Source organism: Aethalodelphis obliquidens, unplaced genomic scaffold (genome assembly GCF_003676395.1).
Source record: "Aethalodelphis obliquidens isolate GAN/ISIS:26980383/991018 unplaced genomic scaffold, ASM367639v1 scaffold37, whole genome shotgun sequence".
In the NCBI taxonomy this organism is placed as follows: Eukaryota; Metazoa; Chordata; class Mammalia; order Artiodactyla; family Delphinidae; genus Aethalodelphis; species Aethalodelphis obliquidens.
In genome coordinates, this window is record NW_020837981.1 from 16243441 (window position 1) to 16265527 (window position 22087).

The following is a 22087-nucleotide window of genomic DNA, read 5'->3' on the forward strand; positions in this document are numbered from 1 at the left end:
GATTCTTAACCACTGGATCACCAGGGAAGTTCTTTTTCTCTTTCTTTTAATGTAAGAAGTGGATTTATTTAGAGAGAAACACTCCACAGAGAGAGTGTAGGCCATCTCAGAAGGTGAGAGGCCCACATGTGCTTAATTTTTGCATAGTCATGTTTATTAATTTTTTTTCTATGGCTTCTGAGTTATTTGGTTATGTATAATTTATTTTGATATAAGGAGGAATGGCTGTAGCTTTATCATTTATCATTTCTTCAAAATACTAGACAGTGATCCCAACATGATTTTTATTACCTTTACCATTAGAGGGAAAAACCCAGGGAACATTAAAAATACACCCTATCATAAGGTGCTGCAACAAGTTTAAATTTTTTAAATTAATTAATTATTTATTTTTGGCTGCGTTGGGCCTTCGTTTCTGCACGTGGGCTTTCTCTAGTTGTGGGGAGCGGGGGCTTCTCTTGTTGCAGAGCACGGGCTCTAGGTGCGTGGGCTTCAGTAGTTGCAGCACGCGGGCTTCAGTAGTTGTGGCTCGTGGGCTCTAGAGCACAGGCTCAGTAGTCGTGGTGCATGGGCTTAGTTGCTCTGAGGCATGTGGTATCTTCCTGGACCAGGGATCGAACCCGTGTCCCCTGCATTGCCAGGCGTATTCTTAACCACTGCACCACCAGGGAAGTCCTGCAGCAAGTTTAAAGGTTAGTTTTGGGGAAAAGAGTAGAAATAAATAAGTGCACTCTACTTTTCTCAAAACACATGCTTACCTATATTAAATAATACTCCAAAAAGGTGCTAATATTTATTAAAATAAGTAATGAAGACTTTTCTAATCAATATACAACTTAAAAAAGAGAATAAATTGTGAAAATGATTTAAAAGATTAAAATGATTGAAGAATTCCCAAATTGAGGAAGATTTATGTATGTTCAAATATAAAGCAAAGTTTTTCCCCAGATCATCCTTTAGAAAAACATGTAGATGCCTCATACTTGTAACCTTACAAAGTTTCTCATACAATGGAAGAATAGCACTCTTCTTAAATTAATACGGTTTTTCATAATATAGTATTTTAAATATGTATGTTTAAGTAAATTTAAAAAGTTGAATATTACATGTCATTTGATCATTTTATATATAACTAAATAATGAAATTTAAGTATTACATGTAGGCATTTGACTATTTTATATATAATATATATACTATATTCATATGTAATATGTACAAATATGGCCCTAAACTCATTTTTTGTTTTTGTTTTTGCATTGTCTCATTGGTGAAACTTAGACTTGGCTTTTATTCAGGCCTGGATGATGTATTCTTGCCATTTTGTTATTGTTTGATCAAGGCTTTAGTGCGGATACAGCAGTGCAATATATTAAACTTAAAAGAAGTTCTGAAGTAGAAACATCATTTAGAAAAATGGTGAAAAATACAAGAAGAAATAGCTACATGTTTTACCATATTTGCCTCTAGGCAGAGGGAGGTATGAGGCAAGTCTTCCACTTTTTTTGTTAAAAACTTGGAATAGTATGTCCTTTAAAAACCCAAAACTCATGAGGATGTACAACACTGATGTAAATAAAAATTAATTTGAAAACAGGAATGTGAAGTTTGTGTTAGTTTTTATAATAAGAAAAACATGAGGATGTTTGGTTGGGCACTTCCTTTTAAGATTTTCTTTTTCTCTGATTATAAAATCACACTGTAAGCATTTTCATCAAGGGCTTATCAAATTCAACGTTTTATGTAAATATATATAAATATATATTTAAATATATATAATTAAGTTATATGTAACATACAATAATACATTAGTTTCAAGTGTACAACATAGTGATTCAATTTTTTTTTTTTCCCGTACCACATGGCTTGCGGCATCTCAGTTCCCCAACCCAGGGATTGAACCTGGGCCAAGGCACTGAAAACACTGAATTCTAACCACTAGACCACCAGGGAACTCCCATGATTCGATATACATATACATATTTTTAAACACCAGGTGCTACTATTTTATTTTTTTAATGTTTATTTATTTATTTTTATTTGGTTGCGCCGAGTCTTAGTTGCAGCACGTGTGTTCCTTAGTTGCAGCTTGGGAGCTCCTTAGTTGTGGCAGGCAAACTATTAGTTGCGGCATGCATGTGGGATCTAGTTCCTTGACCAGGGATCAAACCTAGGCTCCCTGCATTGGGAGAATGGAGTCCTACCTACTGCACCACCAGAGAAGTCCCTCGATATTTTTATACATTATAAAATAATCACCACAATAAGTCCAGTTACCATCCATTACCATGCAAAGTTGTTACAATTTATATTTTTATTTGGGGGATGTGATCTTGTAAGTAAGCCAGTCAGTACTATTATTAAAAAATAACAAAACCTCAAAGGCTTAAAACAAGTTGAGAAGGAGAGTTTTACTGAATTCTGATAGTGACAATAAATGTGGAGATATCAAAATGAGGAAAATAACCAGTAATGCTGTGTAAACCTGTAACATCACAATATAAAGGACAACTTCAACTGGGTGCTTATTGAATTGTGAGCTCTTTCTCTTTAATCCTTACCTGTATCCCAAGGGGCGCTGTGAACTGGGGACACTAAGGAGGGAGGAGCCATTCAGAGCCAAGGTGTCAGATATGTAAGCCACAGTTTAGTAAATAATATGATAGATAATACAATATGATGCAGGTGTAGTCTATTACTAGAATTGCCTAATTCCAGATTTTTGAGGAAAGGAATGAAACCTTTAGTTGATTTTATTCTGTCACATACATTATGCCTACATGGAATAATAACTTTGGTAAAACTCAGTTACAAGATGTAGGGGGAGCAAAGGAAATTATCAGAATTCTTTATTTTTTTAAAGAAGCAAAAACTACAGGTACTTTGTGAGTATATATTCAATAGGCTCTCAGTAAATCCCTACTGACTTACACATGTTAAGTTTCTTTTCTAAAACATGTGCCAACATGAGTGAAAGACCATAAGAACAAGAGGATTCAGTGCAGTATTCTCTGTAACAGCCGAAGATTGGAAGTGTCTGACACTAAGGAACTGAGATACACACACACACATATATATATGTAAATATATTTGTAAATGCAATGACTGCAAAAATGAAACTCTGTTAGCAGTGGTTACCTCAGTTACCTTGGGAAGAAAACTGGGGGCTGGAAGACCAAGGGTGGAGGGACACTTACCTTTCATGCCTACCGTTTTGTACCCTTAAAATTTTGTTCTGACTACAGTCCTGAAGCCTGCGGAAAAAAATCCACATTCACAGAAATGTAGACAAGATGAAAAGGCAGAGGGCTATGTACCAGGTGAAGGAATGAGATAAAACCTCAGAAAAACAACTAAATGAAGTGAAGATAGGCAGTCTTCCAGAAAAAGAATTCAGAATAATGATAGTGAAGATGATCCAGGACCTCGGAAAAAGAATGGAGGCAAAGACTGAGAAGATGCAAGAAATGTTTAACAAAGACCTAGAAGAACTAAAGAACAAACAAACAGAGATGAACAAGACAATAACTGAAATGAAAACTACACTAGAAGGAATCAATAGAAGAAAAACTGAGGCAGAAGAACGGATAAGTGACCTGGAAGACAGAATGGTGGAATTCACTGCTGCAGAACAGACTAAAGAAAAAAGAATAAAAAGAAATGAAGACAGCCTAAGAGACCTCTGGGACAACATTAAACGCAACAACATTCGCATTATAGGGGTCCCAGGAGGAGAAGAGAGAAAGGACCAGAGAAAATATTTGAAGAGATTATAGTCGAAAATTTCCCTAACATGGGAAAGGATATAGCCACCCAAGTCCAGGAAGCACAGTGAGACCCATACAGGAAAAATCCAAAGAGAAACATGCCGAGACACATAATAATCAAATTGGCAAAAATTAAAGACAAGGAAAAATTATTAAAAGCAGCAAGGGAAAAACGACAAATAACATACAAGGGAACTCCCATAAGGTTAACAGCTGATTTCTCACCAGAAACTCTACAAGCCAGAAGGGAGTGGCATGATATACCTAAAGTGATGAAAGGAAAGAACCTACAACCAAGATTACTCTACCCGGCAAGAATCTCATTCAGATTCGATGGAGAAATCAAAAGCTTTACAGACAAGCAAAAGATGAAAATTCAGCACGGCCAAACCAGCTCTACAACAAATGCTGAAGGAACTTCTCTAAGTGGGACACACAAGAAAGGAAAAGGGGGCTTCACTGGTGGTGCAGTGGTTGAGGGTCCACCTGCCGATGCAGGCGACACGGGTTTGTGCCCCGGTCCGGGAGGATCCCGCATGCCGTGGAGCGGCTGGGCCCATGAGCCATGGCTGCTGAGCCTGCGCGTCTGGAGCAGGAGAGGCCACAACAGTGAGAGGCCCGCGTACCGCAAAAAAAAAAAAAAAAAAAAAAAAAAAAAAAAAAGAAAGGAAAAGAACCTACAAAAACAAACCCAAAACAATTAAGAAAATGGTCATAGGAACATACATATCGATAATTACCTTAAACGTGAATGGATTAAATGCTCCAACCAAAAGACACAGGTTTGCTGAATGGATACAAAAACAAGACCCATATATATGCTGTCTACAAGAGACCAACTTCAGACCTAGAGACACATACAGACTGAAAGTGAGGGAATGGAAAAATATATTCCATGCAAGTGTAAATCAAAAGAAAGCTGGAGTAGCAATCCTTGTATCAGATAAAATAGACTTTAAAATAAAGAATGGTACAAGAGACAAGAAAGGACACAACGCATCAATTCAAGAAGAAGATATAACAATTATATATATATATATGCACCCAACATAGGTGCACCTCAATACACAAGGCAACTGCTAACAGCTATAAAAGAGAAAATTGACAGTAACACAGTAAGAGTGGGGGCCTTTAACACCGAACTTACACCAATGAACAGATCATCCAAAATGAAAATAAATAAGGAAACACAACCTTTAAATGACACAATAGACCAGAGAGATTTAATTGATATTTATAGGACATTCCATCCAAAACCAGCAGATTACACTTTCTTCTCAAGTGCACATGGAACACTCTCCAGGATAGGTCACATCATGGGGCACAAATCAAGCCTCAGTAAATTTAACAAAATTGAAATTATATCAAGCATCTTTTCTGACCACAACGCTATGAGATTAGAAATGAATTACAGGGAAAAAAACGTAAAAAACACAAACACATGGAGGCTAAACAATACGTTGCTATATAACCAAGAGATCACTGAAGAAATCAAAGAGGAAATCAAAAAACACCTAGAGACAAATGACAATGAAAACACGATGATCCAAAACCTATGGGATGCAGCAAAAGCAGTTCTAACAGGAAAGTTTATAGCTATACAAGCCTACCTCAAGAAACAATAAAAATCTCAAATAAACAATTTAACCTTACACCTAAAGGAACTAGAGAAAGAAGAACAAGCAAAACCCAAAGTTAGCAGAAGGAAAGAAATCATAAAGATCAGAGCAGAAATAAATGAAATAGAAACAAAGAAAACAATAGCAAAGATCAATAAAACTAAAAGCTGGTTCTTTGAGAGATAAACAAAATTGATAAACCATAAGCCAGACTCATCAAGAAAAAGAGGGAGAGAACTCAAACCAATAAAATTAGAAATGAAAAAGGAGAAGTTACAACAGACACTGCAGAAATACAAAGCATCCTAAGAGACTACTACAAACAACTCTATGCCAATAAAATGGACAACCTGGAAGAAATGGACAAATTCTTAGAAAGGTATAACCTTCCAAGACTGAACCAGGAAGAAACACAAAATATGAACAGACCAATCACAAGGAATGAAATTGAAACTGTGATTAAAAATCTTCCAACAAACAAAAGTCCAGGACCAGATGGCTTCACAGGTGAATTCTATCAAACATTTAGAGAAGAGTTAACACTCAGCTTTCTGAAACTCTTCCAAAAAATTATGGAGGAAGGAACACTCCCAAACTCATTCTATGAGGCCACCATCGCCCTGATACCAAAAGCAGACAAAGATACTACAAAACAAAAAATTGCAGACCAATATCACTGATGAACATAGATGCAAAAATCCTCAAAAAAATACTAGCAAACAGAATCCAACAACACATTAAAAGGATCATACAACATGATCAAGTGGGATTTATCCCAGGGATGCAAGGATTCTTCAATATATGCAAATCAATCAATGTGATACACCATATTAACAAATTGAAGAATGAAAACCATATGATCATCTCAGTAGATGCAGAAAAAGCTTTTGACAAAATTCAACACCCATTTATGATAAAAACTCTCCAGAAAGTGGGCATAGAGGGAACCTACCTCAACATAATAAAGGCCATATATGACAAACCCACAGCAAACATCATTCTCAATGGTGAAAAACTGAAAACATTTCCTCTAAGATTAGGAACAAGACAAGGATGTCCACTCTCGCCACTCTTATTCAACATAGTTTTGGAAGTCCTAGCCACAGCAATCAGAGAAGCAAAAGAAATAAAAGGAATACAAATTGGAAAAGAAGAAGTAACACTGTCACTCTTTGCAGATGACATGATACTATACATAGAGAATCCTAAAGATGCCACCAGAAAACTACTAGAGCTAATCAATGAATTTGGTAAAGTTGCAGGATACAAAATTAATGCACAGAAATCTCTTGCATTCCTATACACTAATGATGAAAAATCTGAAAGAGAAATTAAGGAAACACTCCCATTTACCACTGCAACAAAAAGAATAAAATACCTAGGAATAAACATACCTAGGGAGACAAATGACCTGTTTGCAGAAAACCAGAAGACACTGATGAAAGAAATGAAAGATGATACAAACCGATGGAGAGATATACCATATTCTTGGATTGGAAGAATCAATATTGTGGAAATGACTATACTACCCAAAGCAATCTACAGATTCAATGCAATCCCTATCAAATTACCAATGGCATTTTTTACGGAACTAGAACAAAAAATCTTAAAATTTGTATGGAGACACAAAAGACCCTGAATAGCCAAAGCAGTCTTGAGGGAAAAAAACGGAGCTGGAGGAAACAGACTCCCTGACTTCAGACTATAGTATAAAGCTACAGTAATCAAGACAGTATGGTACTGGCACAAAAACAGAAACATAGATCAATGGCACAAGATAGAAAGCCCAGAGATAAACCCATGCACCTATGGTCAACTAATCTATGACAAAGGAGGCAGGGATATACAATGGAGAAAAGACAGTCTCTTCAATAAGTGGTGGTGGGAAAACTGGACAGGTACATGTTAAAGAATGAAATTAGAACACTCCCTAACACCATATGCAAAAATAAACTCAAAATGGATTAGAGACCTAAATGTTAGACCAGACACTATAAAACTCTTGGAGGAAAACATAGGAAGAACACTCTTTGACATAAATCACAGCAAGATCTTTTTTGATCCACTTCCTAGAGAAATGGAAATAAAAACAAAAATAAACAAATGGGCCCTAATGAAACTTCAAATCTTTTGCACAGCAAAGGAAACCATAAACAAGACGAAAAGACAACCCTCAGAATGGGAGAAAATATTTGCAAACGAATCAATGAACAAAGGATTAATCTCCAAAATACATAAACAGCTCATGCAGCTCAATATTAAAAAAACAAACAACCCAATCCAAAAATGGGCAGAAGATGTAAACAGAGATTTCTCCAAAGAAGACATACGGATGGCCAAGAAGCACATGAAAAGCTACTCAACATCACTAATTATAAGAGAAATGCAAATGAAAACTACAATGAGGTATTACCTCACGCCAGTTAGAATGGGCATCATCAGGGCTTCCCTGGTGGCACAGTGGTTGAGAGTCCGCCTGCCGATGCAGGAGACATGGGTTCGTGCCCCGGTCCGGGAAGATCCCACATCCCGTGGAGAGGCTGGGCCCATGAGCCATGGCTGCTGAGCCTGCGCGTCCAGAGCCTGTGCTCCTCAACGGGAGAGGTCACAACAGTGAGAGGCCCGCGTACCGCAAAAAGAAAAAAAAGAATGGGCATCATCAGAAAATATACAAACAACAAATGCTGGAGAGGGTGTGGAGAAAAGGGAACCATCTTACACTGTTGGTGGGAATGTAAATTGATACAGCCACTATGGAGAACAGTATGGAGGTTCCTTAAAAAACTAAAAATAGAATTACCATATGATCCAGCAATACCGCTACTGAGCATATACCCAGAGAAAACCATAATTCAAAAAGACACATGCACCCCAATGTTCATTTCAGCACTATTTACAATAGCCACGTCATGGAAGCAACCTAAATGCCTATTGACAGATGAATGGATAAAGAAGAAGTGGTACATATATACAACGGAATATTACTCAGCCATAAAAAGGAACGAAATTGGGTCATTTGTTGAGACGTGAATGGATCTAGAGACTGTCATACAGAGTGAAGTAAGTCAGAAAGAGAAAAACAAATATCGTATATTAACGCATATATATGTGGAACTTAGAAAAATGGTACAGATGAACTGGTTTTCAGGGCAGAAATTGAGACACAGATATAGAGAACAAACGTATGGACACCAAGGGGGGAAGGCGGTGGGGTGGTGGGTATGGTGGTGTGATGAACTGGGAGATTGGGATTGACATGTATACACTGATGTGTATAAAATGGAAGACTAATAAGAACCTGCTGTATAAAAAAATTAAATAAAATTCAAAAAAGAAAAAAGAGCAACAGTATAACATGGGAAGTCTATTCAACACTCTGTAATAACCTAAATGGGAAGAGGATCTGTAGATGAATAGGTATGTATATGTACAAATGAATCAGATTGTATATTCCTAGAACAAGCAATATTGTAATCAAATTACTCTGATAAAAAATTAAAAATAAAAAAAGCGAAAAATAAGTCATGAGACTTAAAAAAAAAAAAAAAAGAAAGAAAGAATTGCAGGTGTATTAGTCAGGGTTCTCCAGAGAAACCGAACCAATAAGATTTGTGTGTGGATAGAGACAGAGATAGATAGATAGAGAGAGAGAGAGAGAGAGAGAGAGAACAAAAAAAAAATTTTGTTCTATGTGAATGTAGTGCCCATTAAAAAATAAAATTTAAAATAAAATTCAAATTCAGGGTTAAACCACATTTGTCATTGTTTTCCAGCTATTCCTTCCTTCAAATGCACACAGCCACCAGATTTAATCTTCATAAAATTTCACTTTTAACATGTCACATGCTTGAGAAACTACAGCAGTTCCCTGTTACCTCCACACTCGCTCAGTGTTCTTGGCCTGATCATCAAGGCTCTCAACATTCTGGCCCAGGGCTCATCTTCAACACTAGTCTTAAAGGCTTTTCAACACATTCTGCTGTAAAGTTGTTTTCCTCACCTTTACCTGAACATGCTATGGACATTTTCATCTCTCTTCGACAGCTTTTGCATTTTGCCCCTTCCTCCTTTTTTCCATGTAATTTGTGAATGCGTCTATGAATTTCTTTTAAATTTTCCCTCAAAACCACACAATTTAGCATTTGATTATGTAATGTGCTAAAGCTTAATTTGAGTTAATCTTGTGTTCTCAACGAAATTAATTTTCTGGTATGTGAGGTGTGGTGATTAAAGCATAGTCTTATTCAAGGAATAAGGAGCAGGGTTCAGCATTGTTTCCATTGCACTGTGATTCCTGTAAGCAAGGGATCACTCAGAGGAGACAACAATTGGACCTGCCAGTGGCCAAGACCCCTGTGAGAGGGGAAGCTCTGCGATGGCAGGATTCATTTCGTTCTTCTTTGTTCAACCCACTGCACAGTGTTAGCTGCTTCAAAGGGTGAATAAATTGGCTTATTACATGCAGTAGAGCATGCAACAAACCAAACCAAACCAACTGAAGAACAAATTCTTGAATAGCGCCCTCTGAATTGTCATCTCTACTAAGTCAGTAAATAGCTATGTGATGTTTGGTGTTTTGTAGTTTTTATTGACTTATTTTTTTTTATCTTTATTGGGTTATAATTGCTTTACAGTGTTGTTAGTTTCTGCTGTACAACAAAGTGAATCAGCTATATGTATACATATATCCCCATATCTCCTCCCTCTTGCGTCTCCCTCCCACCCTCCCTATCCCACCCCTCTAGGGGGTCACAAAGCATCAAGCTGATCTCCCTGTGCTATGCAGCAGCTTCCCACTAGCCGTCCATTTTACATTTGGTAGTGTATACATGAACTGACTTGTTTTTTTTTTTGCTTTTTTCTTATTACTCGAATATTATATGTTTATCTTAGCAAATGTAGATGAGCAAAAAGAATGAAATATAAATATAAAAATAGGTGACCCTGTTACCTAGTGACAATTGGTCTATTTTGGTGTATATGCTTTTGCATATTTTATAAATATACATACCATATACAGATGGTCCCTGACTTACAATGGTTCAGTTTAGGATTTTTCAAGTTAACAACGGTGTAAAAGAGATACGCGTACTTTGAACTTTGAATTTGGATCTTTTCCCAGGCTAGCGACATGTGGTATGATACTCAATAAGTATTTAATAAGTTACATGAAATATTCAACACTTTATTATAAAATAGGCTTCTGTTAGGTGATTTTTCCCAACTGTAGGCTAATGTAAGTGTTTTGAGCACATTTAAGGTAGGCTAGGCTAAGTTATGGTGTTCAGCAATTTAGGTGGGTTAAAAGCATTTTTGACTTAGGATGGGTTTATCGTGTTGTAACCCCACAGTAAGGGGTCAAGGAAGATCTGTATATTTACAAAACAGGAATCATACCATACTTCTAAAACTTAACTTTTATATTTTTTTCCTTTTTAAATTATACCCAATAATGTGCATAAGTCTCAATGCTCAGTGAATGTTTACAATAATGCATATTGTTTGTAACCTTTTTATTCATCTGACAATGTGTGAACGTTTCCCAGGCATTAAATATTTTTCTATATCATTTAAAATGACTACATGGTGTACTACTGTGGATCATTATTTAAATGATTGTTGGACATTTAATTTTCCTAAAAAATTTTCATTATTGTAACTGTGTTTTGGTAAAGATAACCAGCTGTATCTTTGTACACATTCTTGATTATAATCTTTGCCTAAATTCCTAGGTATGGAATTGCCTAGACAATATTATGTAAAATTCTGACTTTTGAAAGCCAATTTCCATTTCAGAAAGGATGTACCAGTTTCTTCTGCTGCCAGTAGATTTTTCTTTTAAATATTCATTTATTTATTTGTCTGTGCCTGTTCTTAGTTGCAGCACGTGTGATCTTCGTTTTGGCATGCGGGATCTTAGTTGAGGAATGTGGGATCTAGCTCCCTGATCAGGGATCAGACCCAGGCTCCCTGCATTGGGAGTGCAGAGACTTAGTCACTGATCCACCAGGGAAGTCCCCTGTTGCCAGCAGATGTTGAATGTGTCTAGGACTCTTTACTAACTTTAATACGCAGAAGGTGAGAACAATATTGGTCTAGGAAAAGAGCCTTCCATTGCATTTAATAAAACATGAGTGGCTGCTTTACCAAAATTCCTTTCTTAATCATCGTTTCTCTTTGTTCTTTAGAACAACATCAAAGCATAGTCCTGCCTGTTCTCAGGATAGAGAGTAATGGCAGCAAACTTTTTTTTCTGGGCAAGGTTGTCTAGTGTTCGAGGGATATAACTTTTCTTTTTGATTGTGGTAAAGTATATATAACATAAAATTTACCATTTTAAGCGTACAGTTCAATGGCATTAAGAACATTCACACTGTTGTGCAACCATCATGCCCATCCAGCTCCAGGACTTTTTTCATCTTCCCAAACTGAAACTCCATACCCATTAAACAGTAACTCCCCATTTGTCCCTCCCCCCAGCCTCCTGGTAACCTCTCTTTTTCTTTCTGTCTCTATGAATTTGACTACTCTATGTATCTCATATAAGTGAAACCATACAGAATTTGTCTTTTGTGATTGGTTTATTTCACTTAGCATGTCTTCAAGGTTCATCCATGTAGCATGTGTCAGAATTTCCTTCCCTTTTAAGGCTGAATAATATCCCATTGTATGTATATACCACATTTTGTTTATTCTTCTGTTAATGGACACTTGGGTTGCTTCTACGTCTTGGCTATCGTGAATACTGATGCTATGATCATGGGTGTACAAATATCTGTTTGAGTTCCTTTTTTTAATTCTTTTGGGTATATCAGAAGTGGAATTGCTGGATCATATGGTAATTCTATGTTTAATTTGTTGAGGAATCACCACTGTTTTTCACAGCTGTAACTTCATATCCTTTTAAGGCCATTTGTTAGTTATTCTGGTCAGGATTTTGTGATGCCCAAATGGGCCTCCAAATACCTCAAGGGTTGTGAAATTTCCAAAACAAAATTTGTACTTCGTTTTAAAATTCCACACCAAACTTTCAGCAAGAAATGATATATAATGAAGGATTAGTAAAAATGGGACTTCAGTGATTTCTCTTTAGAAATAAACCTTAAAAAATGTATATTGGTGAGCTCAATGAAAAAGTATTTCTTTAAGGCAATAGTTTATGGAGGCATTTAAAGGGTTAAGGCAGTTAAAATGTATCCCTGACCACTCCCTTTCTTCTCTAAATCCTGCATTTCTTAGGGCCACAGTGAGCTGAAATACAGGCACCCTGGACCCACCCTAGGCCAGACACACTCCTGAGTGTGGAGAGAGCCAGCCCACGAGAAATGGCACAGTGATCAGACCCCAGTCATCATACAGTTCTCCTTCTCACTGGCATATTTTATTTCCTTTGTGACAAAAATCACTATTTTAAATAATCCTCTTTGCTTGCATGTGTCTTGTCTGCCTCCCTCTGTCAGAATGTAAGCTCCCTAAAAACAGAGACTTGTTTACCACACCTTTTTCTACAATTGTGCTGAACATAAAATAGGTCCTCAATAAATACTTATTGAATGAACAGATTGTCAAATGAATACAAATTTGCTTTCTTAGTCTATTTCTTTCTACTCTTAAACTATTTTAAAACTTATGAAATACTGTAAACACTCAGAAAAGCGCCTACTACTCATATTTAACAAATCCTAAGATTTTACCATAATGCTTCAATTTTTTTTCTATCCCTTAAAAAAAATGGAAAAAGATAAAAATATATAGGAGATGAAGAGATGGCCAATTTGGGGAGTGTGTAAAAATGGAGTCTTTGTCGACTCATGAGAGGAATGGTTCATCTACGTCGCTTACATAAATTCAAACTACAGATCCCAGGCAGCACTGCAACGGTTCTGCTCGTGGGCTATTCTTTTCTCTTGTATAAACAGCCAATGAAAGGTAGAGTTTACAAAGGTCTAGGATGACATCTGGTGTGTTGACTGTGGGCAGACTTAAATCTAGTTATTGTCGTTTGGAACGCGCAGCTGTAAACCAGACCTCATAGGGCTTTTCCTGTTAATTCGCAGTTCATTGTGCCTCTTGTTTCAGAGGGAAGAAAAGCTGATTTAGTAATCTAAATGGACGCGATACTGAATTACAGGTTGGAAGATAGTGAAGATTACTACACGTTACTGGGATGTGATGAACTGTCTTCGGTAAGGCAGTGAATAATGCCGTTCTTTTTCACAACAGTATTTCAAGTTTTTATTTAAGGTTTTAATTTGGAACTTACGTTGCCTAAAAATCTAATCTTGTATTATTTTAAAGCACTTTTGGCTCAGAGAAAGTTAAGGACTTAAATATGTGCTGGGTCTTTACTTGAATAATGTCCTTTTTCAGTTTTATGGAAGCTTCTGATTGAATATGTGTATTCTGTCACATGGCCATAGACTCTATTTCAAATATACTAAAAATACATATTTGAAATTTAATTGTAATTGCTATTGGCAGTGTTTCATAGTATACATAAGCTATTTATTATGGTAAGTTACACTGTAATTGAGATGAGATGTAATTTTCTAGCAATTAGTGATTTTAAAATGTTTTATTAAAATATGTACTTTTATGTGAGTAGTTAAATTATATAAACCAAGAAATATCGTTTTATGTTAATATTTCAAATTGTGTGAGAGGAATTACTTCTTTAAAGTCTGGCTTCTGAAACAAAATGTGTGAAAACTCTATAATTGTTCACTTGATCTATAATGGAACAATGTTTTTAAAGGTCCCCGTAGATAATTATAAAGGTTGTAAAAGTTTTTTAAATTATGGAAAGCTCATTTATAATTCTACCTCCCAAGGGTAACACTATTAATGTCTGATATATTAATCACCAGTCTTTTTCCTATATATATATTTTTGAAGACAAGTTCGCTTTTTATCTGTTAACATTATAACAAGGATTTCTCCAGGCTACTAAAGATTCTTCATATATATGTTAATGATTGTATATTTCATTTTACTATTGTACCACAATTGGTTATTCTCTTATTGTTAAACATTTCATTTATTTACAGTTTTTTAATATTTTAAATATTGAGATGAATATGAAATATATTTCAATTATATTATTAAATATGTTCATATTATTTTATATTTATATAACAAGTATTAAAATATTTATTTTATTTTATTACTAAAATATAGCCATTAATATTAAAATATTTTAAAGCAAATTATTTTTCTATTCATCTTTGTTTCATAAGGCTGGAGTTAAGTAATAAAATGTACTTCATTTTGTTTGGAGAATAGAATAATATTGGACACAAGGGATTATCTCTAATTTCGTCACCCTGAGGAAGTTATCTTAGGTTCCTTGTAGTTAAACACACTTAGAGCAACTGAGAAAGCTTATTATGTGTTATTCATACTTTGGATTATACTCTTGCCAGATAATTTTTGAAGGAACTATCTGAATCAAAGGAACATAATTTAATTTGAAAAGTTTCACGATTTGGATTTATAAAAAATATTGTCATGCTAGGTTATAAAGTAAAGGTTGTAATAGCCCCTTAATAAATCTCTTGACCCTTTAGTCAGTCTTTTGTAGTTATGTTATTGTCTTTTCAATCTTTCCACAAAGAAAGATTAGTCTTGAATAGACTATGGTGTATACCGTAGCATATATTAAAAGGAGAATAAAAGCATTGTCTTGACATTCCTTCTTCTGGATGTATTTTACTAATTCTGTCAATGGCATAGCATGTGTAGGTAACAGTGATTTATTTAAAATGCAATGACCTGTCACAATTTTGTCGATTCTTTTTATATATATCTTCCCCCGTGCCCCACCTTTTTTTCTGTTTGTTTTGGCCACACCGCTCGGCTTGCGGGATCTTAGTTCCCTGACCAGCGATCAAACCCGTGCCCCCTGCAGTGGAAGGGCGGAGTCCTGACCACTGGACTTCCAGGGAATTCCCCTCTCCCCTCTTTTTATATGTATCCTTCTCACTGAAAAATATTTTAATGCCTTTTTTTGAGTATTACTATGACATTTCCTTTACTTAAGTTGTGTTGCATGGATTTTCTTTACTTCAAATATTCCTTGATCTGATGCTCTAAAAAAACTAACCAGAACTGTTCCTATCCAAGAGCAATTTAGCAGTTATAATTTCAAAGCAGCTTGATATTTTGATTCCACTTACAACAATTGAGTTAGATACACACATAATTCTTTGCTTTAGTATACAGTTCTTACACTTTAAAGCCTGTGTTGGAAATTAATTAAATGACATATATGAGGCCATGGGAGGATTTCCATGCTGCTGAGTAGGAAACAAATACCCCCTGTTCAAAAACATTTACTGAAATTTGAGCCCAAATCAGTTAGCTTTTTCTCCCTAAATCAGATTTTACATAGACGCATGCTATGAATCTTTTGAAGTCCTTATTGATGCATATACCACACACTAGTGGTGTAAGGCAGCCTCTTGGGTGTGGATCTTAATTAATTTTTTAATATCTGGTCAACATTTCAGTGGTAATAAGACTTTCTCATTTCAAGATTTCATGGACTTGAAAACTGAGCATAAACTCAATAAATAGAAACACCTATTTTTTTTCTAGTTCTCTTTCTTATTGACTTCAGACCACTTGGGTTTAAATCTTAACCATTTATTGGCTATGTGACCTTGGGAAAATTATTTCACTTTTCTATGGCTGGGTTTCCTAATCTGCAAATGGGGATAATAATAGTACTCACCTCATGGAGGTGTTGTTGGGATTAAATGAGACATGATACATAATGTGCTTAGAATGGTGCCTGGCATATAGTAAGTTGTCGTGGTTGAGGGAGTTGTTTTGGCCTCACAGTAACACCGTACACTTGGAACTTCATAAATTCATTCTATTCTATTTTTTTAAAATCAACTAATTAATTTATTTTTGGCTGCGTTGGGTCTTCGTTGCTGCGCATGGGCTCTCTCTAGTTGCTGCAGGAGGGGGCTACTCTTCCTTGTGGTGCACGAGCTTCTCATTGCAGTGGCTTCTCTTGTTGCAGAGCACGGGCTCTAGGTGTGCAGGCTTCAGTAGTGGTAGCTCGCAGGCTCTAGAGCACAGGCTCAGTAGTTGTGGTGCACGGGCTTAGTTGCTCCGCAGCATGTGGGATCTTCCAGGGCTGGAACCTGTGTCCCCTGCATTGGCAGGCGGATTCTTAACCACTGCACCACCAGGGAAGTCCCCATTCTATTCTATAATTCGCATTATTTTTTAAATATTTTATTTTGAAATGATTTTTAATAGAAGTTTTTGAAGAGCAATTTTAGGCTCATAGCAAAATGGAGGGCAAGATACAGAGATTTCCCATATACCTGCCCCCTCCACTGATGCATAGCTTCTCCCATTATCCACATTCCCACCAGAGTTACAACTGATGAACCTACATTGACACATCATCATCACCCAAAGTCTATAGTTTACATTATGGTTCACTCTTGGGTTTGTACTTTCTGTGGGTTTGGACAACTGTATAATGACATTTATCCACCTTATCATAGTGTATCATAGAGAGTAGTTTCTCTGCTCCAAAAATCCTCTGTGCTCCATCTATATTGGAATAATTTTTGGCTTACAGAAAATTTGCAAACATAATAGAGTTCTTGTATACACTTCACCCAGCTTCCTTAATGTTAACATCATATTTAATGGTAGTACCATTATCAAAATCAGAAAATTAACATTGGTACAATAGTATTAACTCAACCAGTGGTCATCAAGCATTTTTTGTAAAGGACCAGATAGACAGGGTCAGCACTAGGGTGAGGCAAGCAGAGTGCTTATGATGCAAAATTTAAGGAGGCACTAACTCTCAGGGTTTCTGCAAGTGCAGAGACCTGAGAGAGAGTGAGTACTTCCTTAAACCCAGGTGTCCTGCTTGTCTTTTTTTTTTTTTTGCGTGTGTGGCAAGCAGGATCTTTGTTCCCTGACCAGGGATCGAACCCATGTCCCCTGCATTGGGAACGCAGAGTCTTAACTGCTGGACCGCCACGGAAGTCCCTGTGTGTGTCCTCTTGGTGCTGACCCTGAGATAGCAAATATTTTAGATTTTGCAGGATTTATGGTCTCTGCCACAACCACTCAATTCGGCCATTGTGAGAAAGTAGCTATAGATAACATGTAAATGAATGACCATGGCTGTCTTCCAATAAAACTTTATTTTAAAAACAGGTGGGAGCTTCCCTGGTGGCGCAGTGGTTGAGAGTCCACCTGCCGATGCAGGGGACACGGGTTCGTGCCCCAGTCTGGGAACATCCTACATGCCACGGAGCCGCTAGGCCCGTGAGCCATGGCCGCTGAGCCTGCGCGTCCGGAGCCTGTGCTCCGCAACGGGAGAGGCCACAACAGTGAGAGGTCCGCGTACAGCAAAAACAAAAAAACAAAAACAAAACAAAACCCCAAAAAAACAACAAAGAAAAAACAACATGTGGTAGGCCAGACGTGGGCTGTGGGCCAGAGTTAGTCAACCCCTGACCTAAAGTATAGGGCTCCTTCCAATTTCATCAATTTTTCTACTAATGCCCTTTTTCTCTTCCAAGATCCAAGCCAGGATCCTTTATTGTACTTAGTTGTCTGGTTCCCTTATTTTCCTCCAAAATGACAATTTTTCAAATCTTCCTTGTCTTTCAAGAGCTGGACACTTTGAAGAGTAGTGGTGAGTTGTTTTGTAGAATGTCCCTCAATTTTGGTTTGCTTGATCTTTTCCCATGATTAGAGTGAGTTTATGTGTTTTTGGAAAGAACACCACAGAAGTGATGGTGTGCCTTTCCCAGTGCATCATTTCAGGGGTACCTGATGTAATATGTCTTATTAACTTTGATCATTTGGTTAAGATGTGTCTGTCAGCTTTCTTCTGCCAGGTTTTTGCAGTGTAGGGTTACTATTTTCCCTTTTGTAGTTAACAAATATATTGGTGACAGTTCTTTGAGACCACAGTGTTTCTCCTCAAACGTTCACCCACTGATTTTAGCATCCTTTAGGGAATCTTGCCTATAAGAGTTACTGTTATGGTGTTTGCCTAATGGTGACTTTCTATTTTCCTCATCCATTTACATTTATTACTTGGAATTCTTCTGTAAAGAAAAGCTACCCCTTCTCCCACATTTACTTACTTATTCAACTATTTTTGTCACTGTGGATTAATAGATAGTTACTGTATTTTATGGATTTTAACCCAGTATTACCATTGTATATTTTATGGCTCAAATCACTTCTATAGCTCATGTTAATTAATTATCATTTCATTAGAATGATGTAAGATGATCTCTCATGAAATCTATTTCAGGGATATTACTAATATTGGGCGTTTTGTGGGAAAAATCCAGTTTCAAACTAAGTAAATCGAAATGATGGATGTTAACCCACTTATTAAAATGGGTCTTGTCTTTTCTGCAACATATTCTGTAATATATACATTTCCAGCACATGAATCAATGCATTCTTTTTTTTTTTTTTTTTTTTTTTGCGGTATGCGGGCCTCTCCCTGTTGTGGCCTATCCCTTTGCGAAGCACAGGCTCCAGACGCGCAGGCTCAGCAGCCATGGCTCACGGGCCCAGCCGCTCCGCGGCATGTGGGATCTTCCCGGTCCAGGGCACGAACCCGTGTCCCCTGCATCGGCAGGCGGACTCTCAACCACTGCGCCACCAGGGAAGCCCCATCAATGCATTCTTTTAATGAAGAAATCACATTTTCAGAATGCTCCTATTACACTAGTCATGTTATTTGAAGAATATCTGTCAGTCTATAATCAAGTATTCATTCAACACTTGGCATTGGTCCAGTACTAGACGTGATGGGGGGAGAACAAAACAAAAAAGTGAGACATGGTGCGAGTGTATACGGAAATTGGCATCCAGTCGAAGAATCAAAGCTCATACACAGGAAACAATTCCAGGACAAATAAGTACTGTGCTGTGCGGTACTGTTTATAAGTGCAACAGGAATTAAGGAAAGAATATCTGAGAAGACTTCAGAGAAGAGATGGGGCATGAAACGATCTTACTTGGTTAAAATTTAAATGCATGGAGGGAGAGTCAGAGGGCATTTGTGTGGCCAGGGAAAAGCTGGAGAAGATCCATTCAAGTGGGAATCAAATTAGTCCTTATTGCACATGAGTATTTCCTGGCACAGAGCAAAATACTATGCTATTAGGATATGGAAAAGATAAGTTTTTAAGTTTTAAAATTTAATTTCTAAAATTAATATATGTTCAATAAAGAAATGAGGAGTATGAAGAGAGCACAGAGAAAAATGCTTAATGTTTGGGAGTATGACATAGGCATGCCAATTATGCGTACATCTATGCTGTATTTATGTATTATGTAATAAGTACATGTGTATATGTATAAATATATATACATATATATATATATATATATATATATATATTTTGCGGTACGCGGGCCTCCCACCGCCGCGGAGCAACAGGCTCCGGACGCGCAGGCCCAGCGGCCATGGCTCACGGGCACAGCCGCTCTGCGGCATGTGGGATCCTCCCGGACCGGGGCACGAACCCGTGTCCCCCGCATCGGCAGGCGGACTCTCAACCACTGCGCCACCAGGGAAGCCCTATATATATATTTTTGTATGTGTTTGGAGTCAGACTGTCTGAGTTGAAATCCTGGCTTTGCCACTTAGTAGCTCTGTGACTTTGGGAAAATTACTTAACTTTCCTATGTCTTGGTTTCCTAATCTGCAAAATGGGAATAATAATAGTACCCACCTCATAGAATTGCTGTGGGAATTAAATGAGATGCTATATATAAAGTACTTAGAACAGTGCCTGGCACAGAGTAGGTCTCAATAAATCTTAGCTATTATCATTATCTTTATTTTACATATTCACATGTTATGTAATTCCTTTTGAGAAAACATTAAGGTTTTATACCATACATAATACTTTGTAGCTTACCTTTTCTCATAGAATGCATTATATAAAATTTCTCAGATTATTGTCTTCTACTAAAAGATGATTTTTTTAATGACTGCAAAATATCCCATCTTAAAGCTATATTACAATTAACGTTAACAAATATCCTATTACTAGGCACATAGGTTTTTGTTTAAAATGTATACCTTTTTAATTTAATTACTTAATGAATTTATTTTTGGCTGCATTGGGTCTTTGTTGCTGCATGTGGGTTTTCTCTAGTTGCGGCAAGCGGGGGCTACTCTTTGTTGCGGTGTGCAGGCTTCTCATTGCGGTGGTTTCTCTTGTTGCAGAGCATGGGTTCTAGGTGCACAGGTTTCCGTATTTGTGGCACGTGGGCTCAGTAGTTGTGGCTCGCCGGCTCTAGAGTGCAGGCTCAGTAGTTGTGGCTCACGGGCCCAGCCGCTCCGCGGCATGTGGGATCTTCCCGGACTGGGGCATGAACCCGTGTCCCCTGCATCGGCAGGCGGACTCTCAACCAATGCGCCACCAGGGAAGCCCTGTCAGGTGGATTCTTAACCACTGCATCACCAGGGAAGCCCTGAAGTGTATAACTTTTAATTCATTTAACTTTCTTATAACTAAATCCATTTCCTACCTCTGATTATCCTCTTAGCCAAATTCCTAGAATTGAAATTGTTGAACTAAAGAGTATGAAAAAAATTACAGGATTAAAATTTTTTTTTTTAATTTATTTTCTTGGCTGTGCTACTTGTCTTGTGGGATCTTAGCTCCCCGACCAGGGATCGAACCTCGGCCCTCGGCAGTGAAAGCGTGGAGTCCTAACCACTGGACCGCCAGGGAATTCCCAAGGATTTTTATATATGTGTATATCCCAATTGATTTCCAGAAAATGTGAACCATTTACGTCCTCACCAGGAAAGCATGAGAGAGTTCATTTCTTTGCACCCTCAGTGACACTGGTCATGATCATCCCATGGATGTTTTGATTTATTTAATTATGTGTAAAGTTGAACCTTTTTTGTATGTTTATTGTCCAATAGGGTAGGCAGCTTTCCAGACCATTGGACATTGGGTCTGGAAGGCAAGATTCAGAGGACCTTGACATGGAGAGCCTCACTTGTCCACGGGCCACACTTGGGGTGGTGATGCCAGGAGATAAATAGAACATGCCCAAGACAAACTAAGCCTCTTTACTGGTTAGTTTACCCAGAACCAGCCGTACATAGGAGATTTGTAATAAACTTTGTGACAATAAAACTATGAAAAGTAATGAAAGACAGATATGGATTATTCTTAATTTTTAAAGATGGGATAGGAATTAAAAATTAAAACAAAAACCCCAAACTTTCTACCTTTGATAGATAGGTATAATTTTATCCATTTGTATTATTAAATCCCCCCAAAATATATACATAAATATGTATATAAGTGTGTAAAAATGTGTCTTGAAGGATTGTGTTATCTTAGTGGAAAAGGAGTAAAGGTTTTTTTAAAAAAATTCTGTATCGATAGACATTTTTTCAAAGAGAGTTCGTGAGTATTCATAAATTACTTGTTAATTAAAAATGCTTACTACTAGGGCTTCCCTGGTGGCACAGTGGTTGACAGTCCGCCTGCCGATGCAGGGGACACGGGGTCGTGCCCCGGTCTGGGAAGATACCACATGCCGCGGAGCGGCTGGGCCCGTGAGCCATGGCCGCTGAGCCTGCGCGTCCGGAGCCTGTGCTCCGCAACAGGAGAGGCCACGACAGTGAGAGGTCCGCGTACCGCAAAAAAAAAAAAAAA

General features: G+C 37.3%; 1 protein-coding gene across 2 annotated transcripts in view; it reads left to right on the forward strand.

Moving 5' to 3' along the window:
* The first annotated feature begins 13341 nt into the window (after nt 1-13341).
* The window catches only part of DNAJC12 (DnaJ heat shock protein family (Hsp40) member C12), a 34069-nt gene continuing 25323 nt past the window's right edge, over nt 13342-22087 (forward strand). For both annotated transcript variants that reach the window (XM_027130125.1, XM_027130126.1), the window contains exon 1: nt 13342-13570. In XM_027130125.1, the coding sequence (XP_026985926.1) occupies nt 13493-13570 (78 nt within the window). In that variant the 5' untranslated portion in view covers nt 13342-13492. The remainder of the gene's footprint in view (nt 13571-22087) is intronic.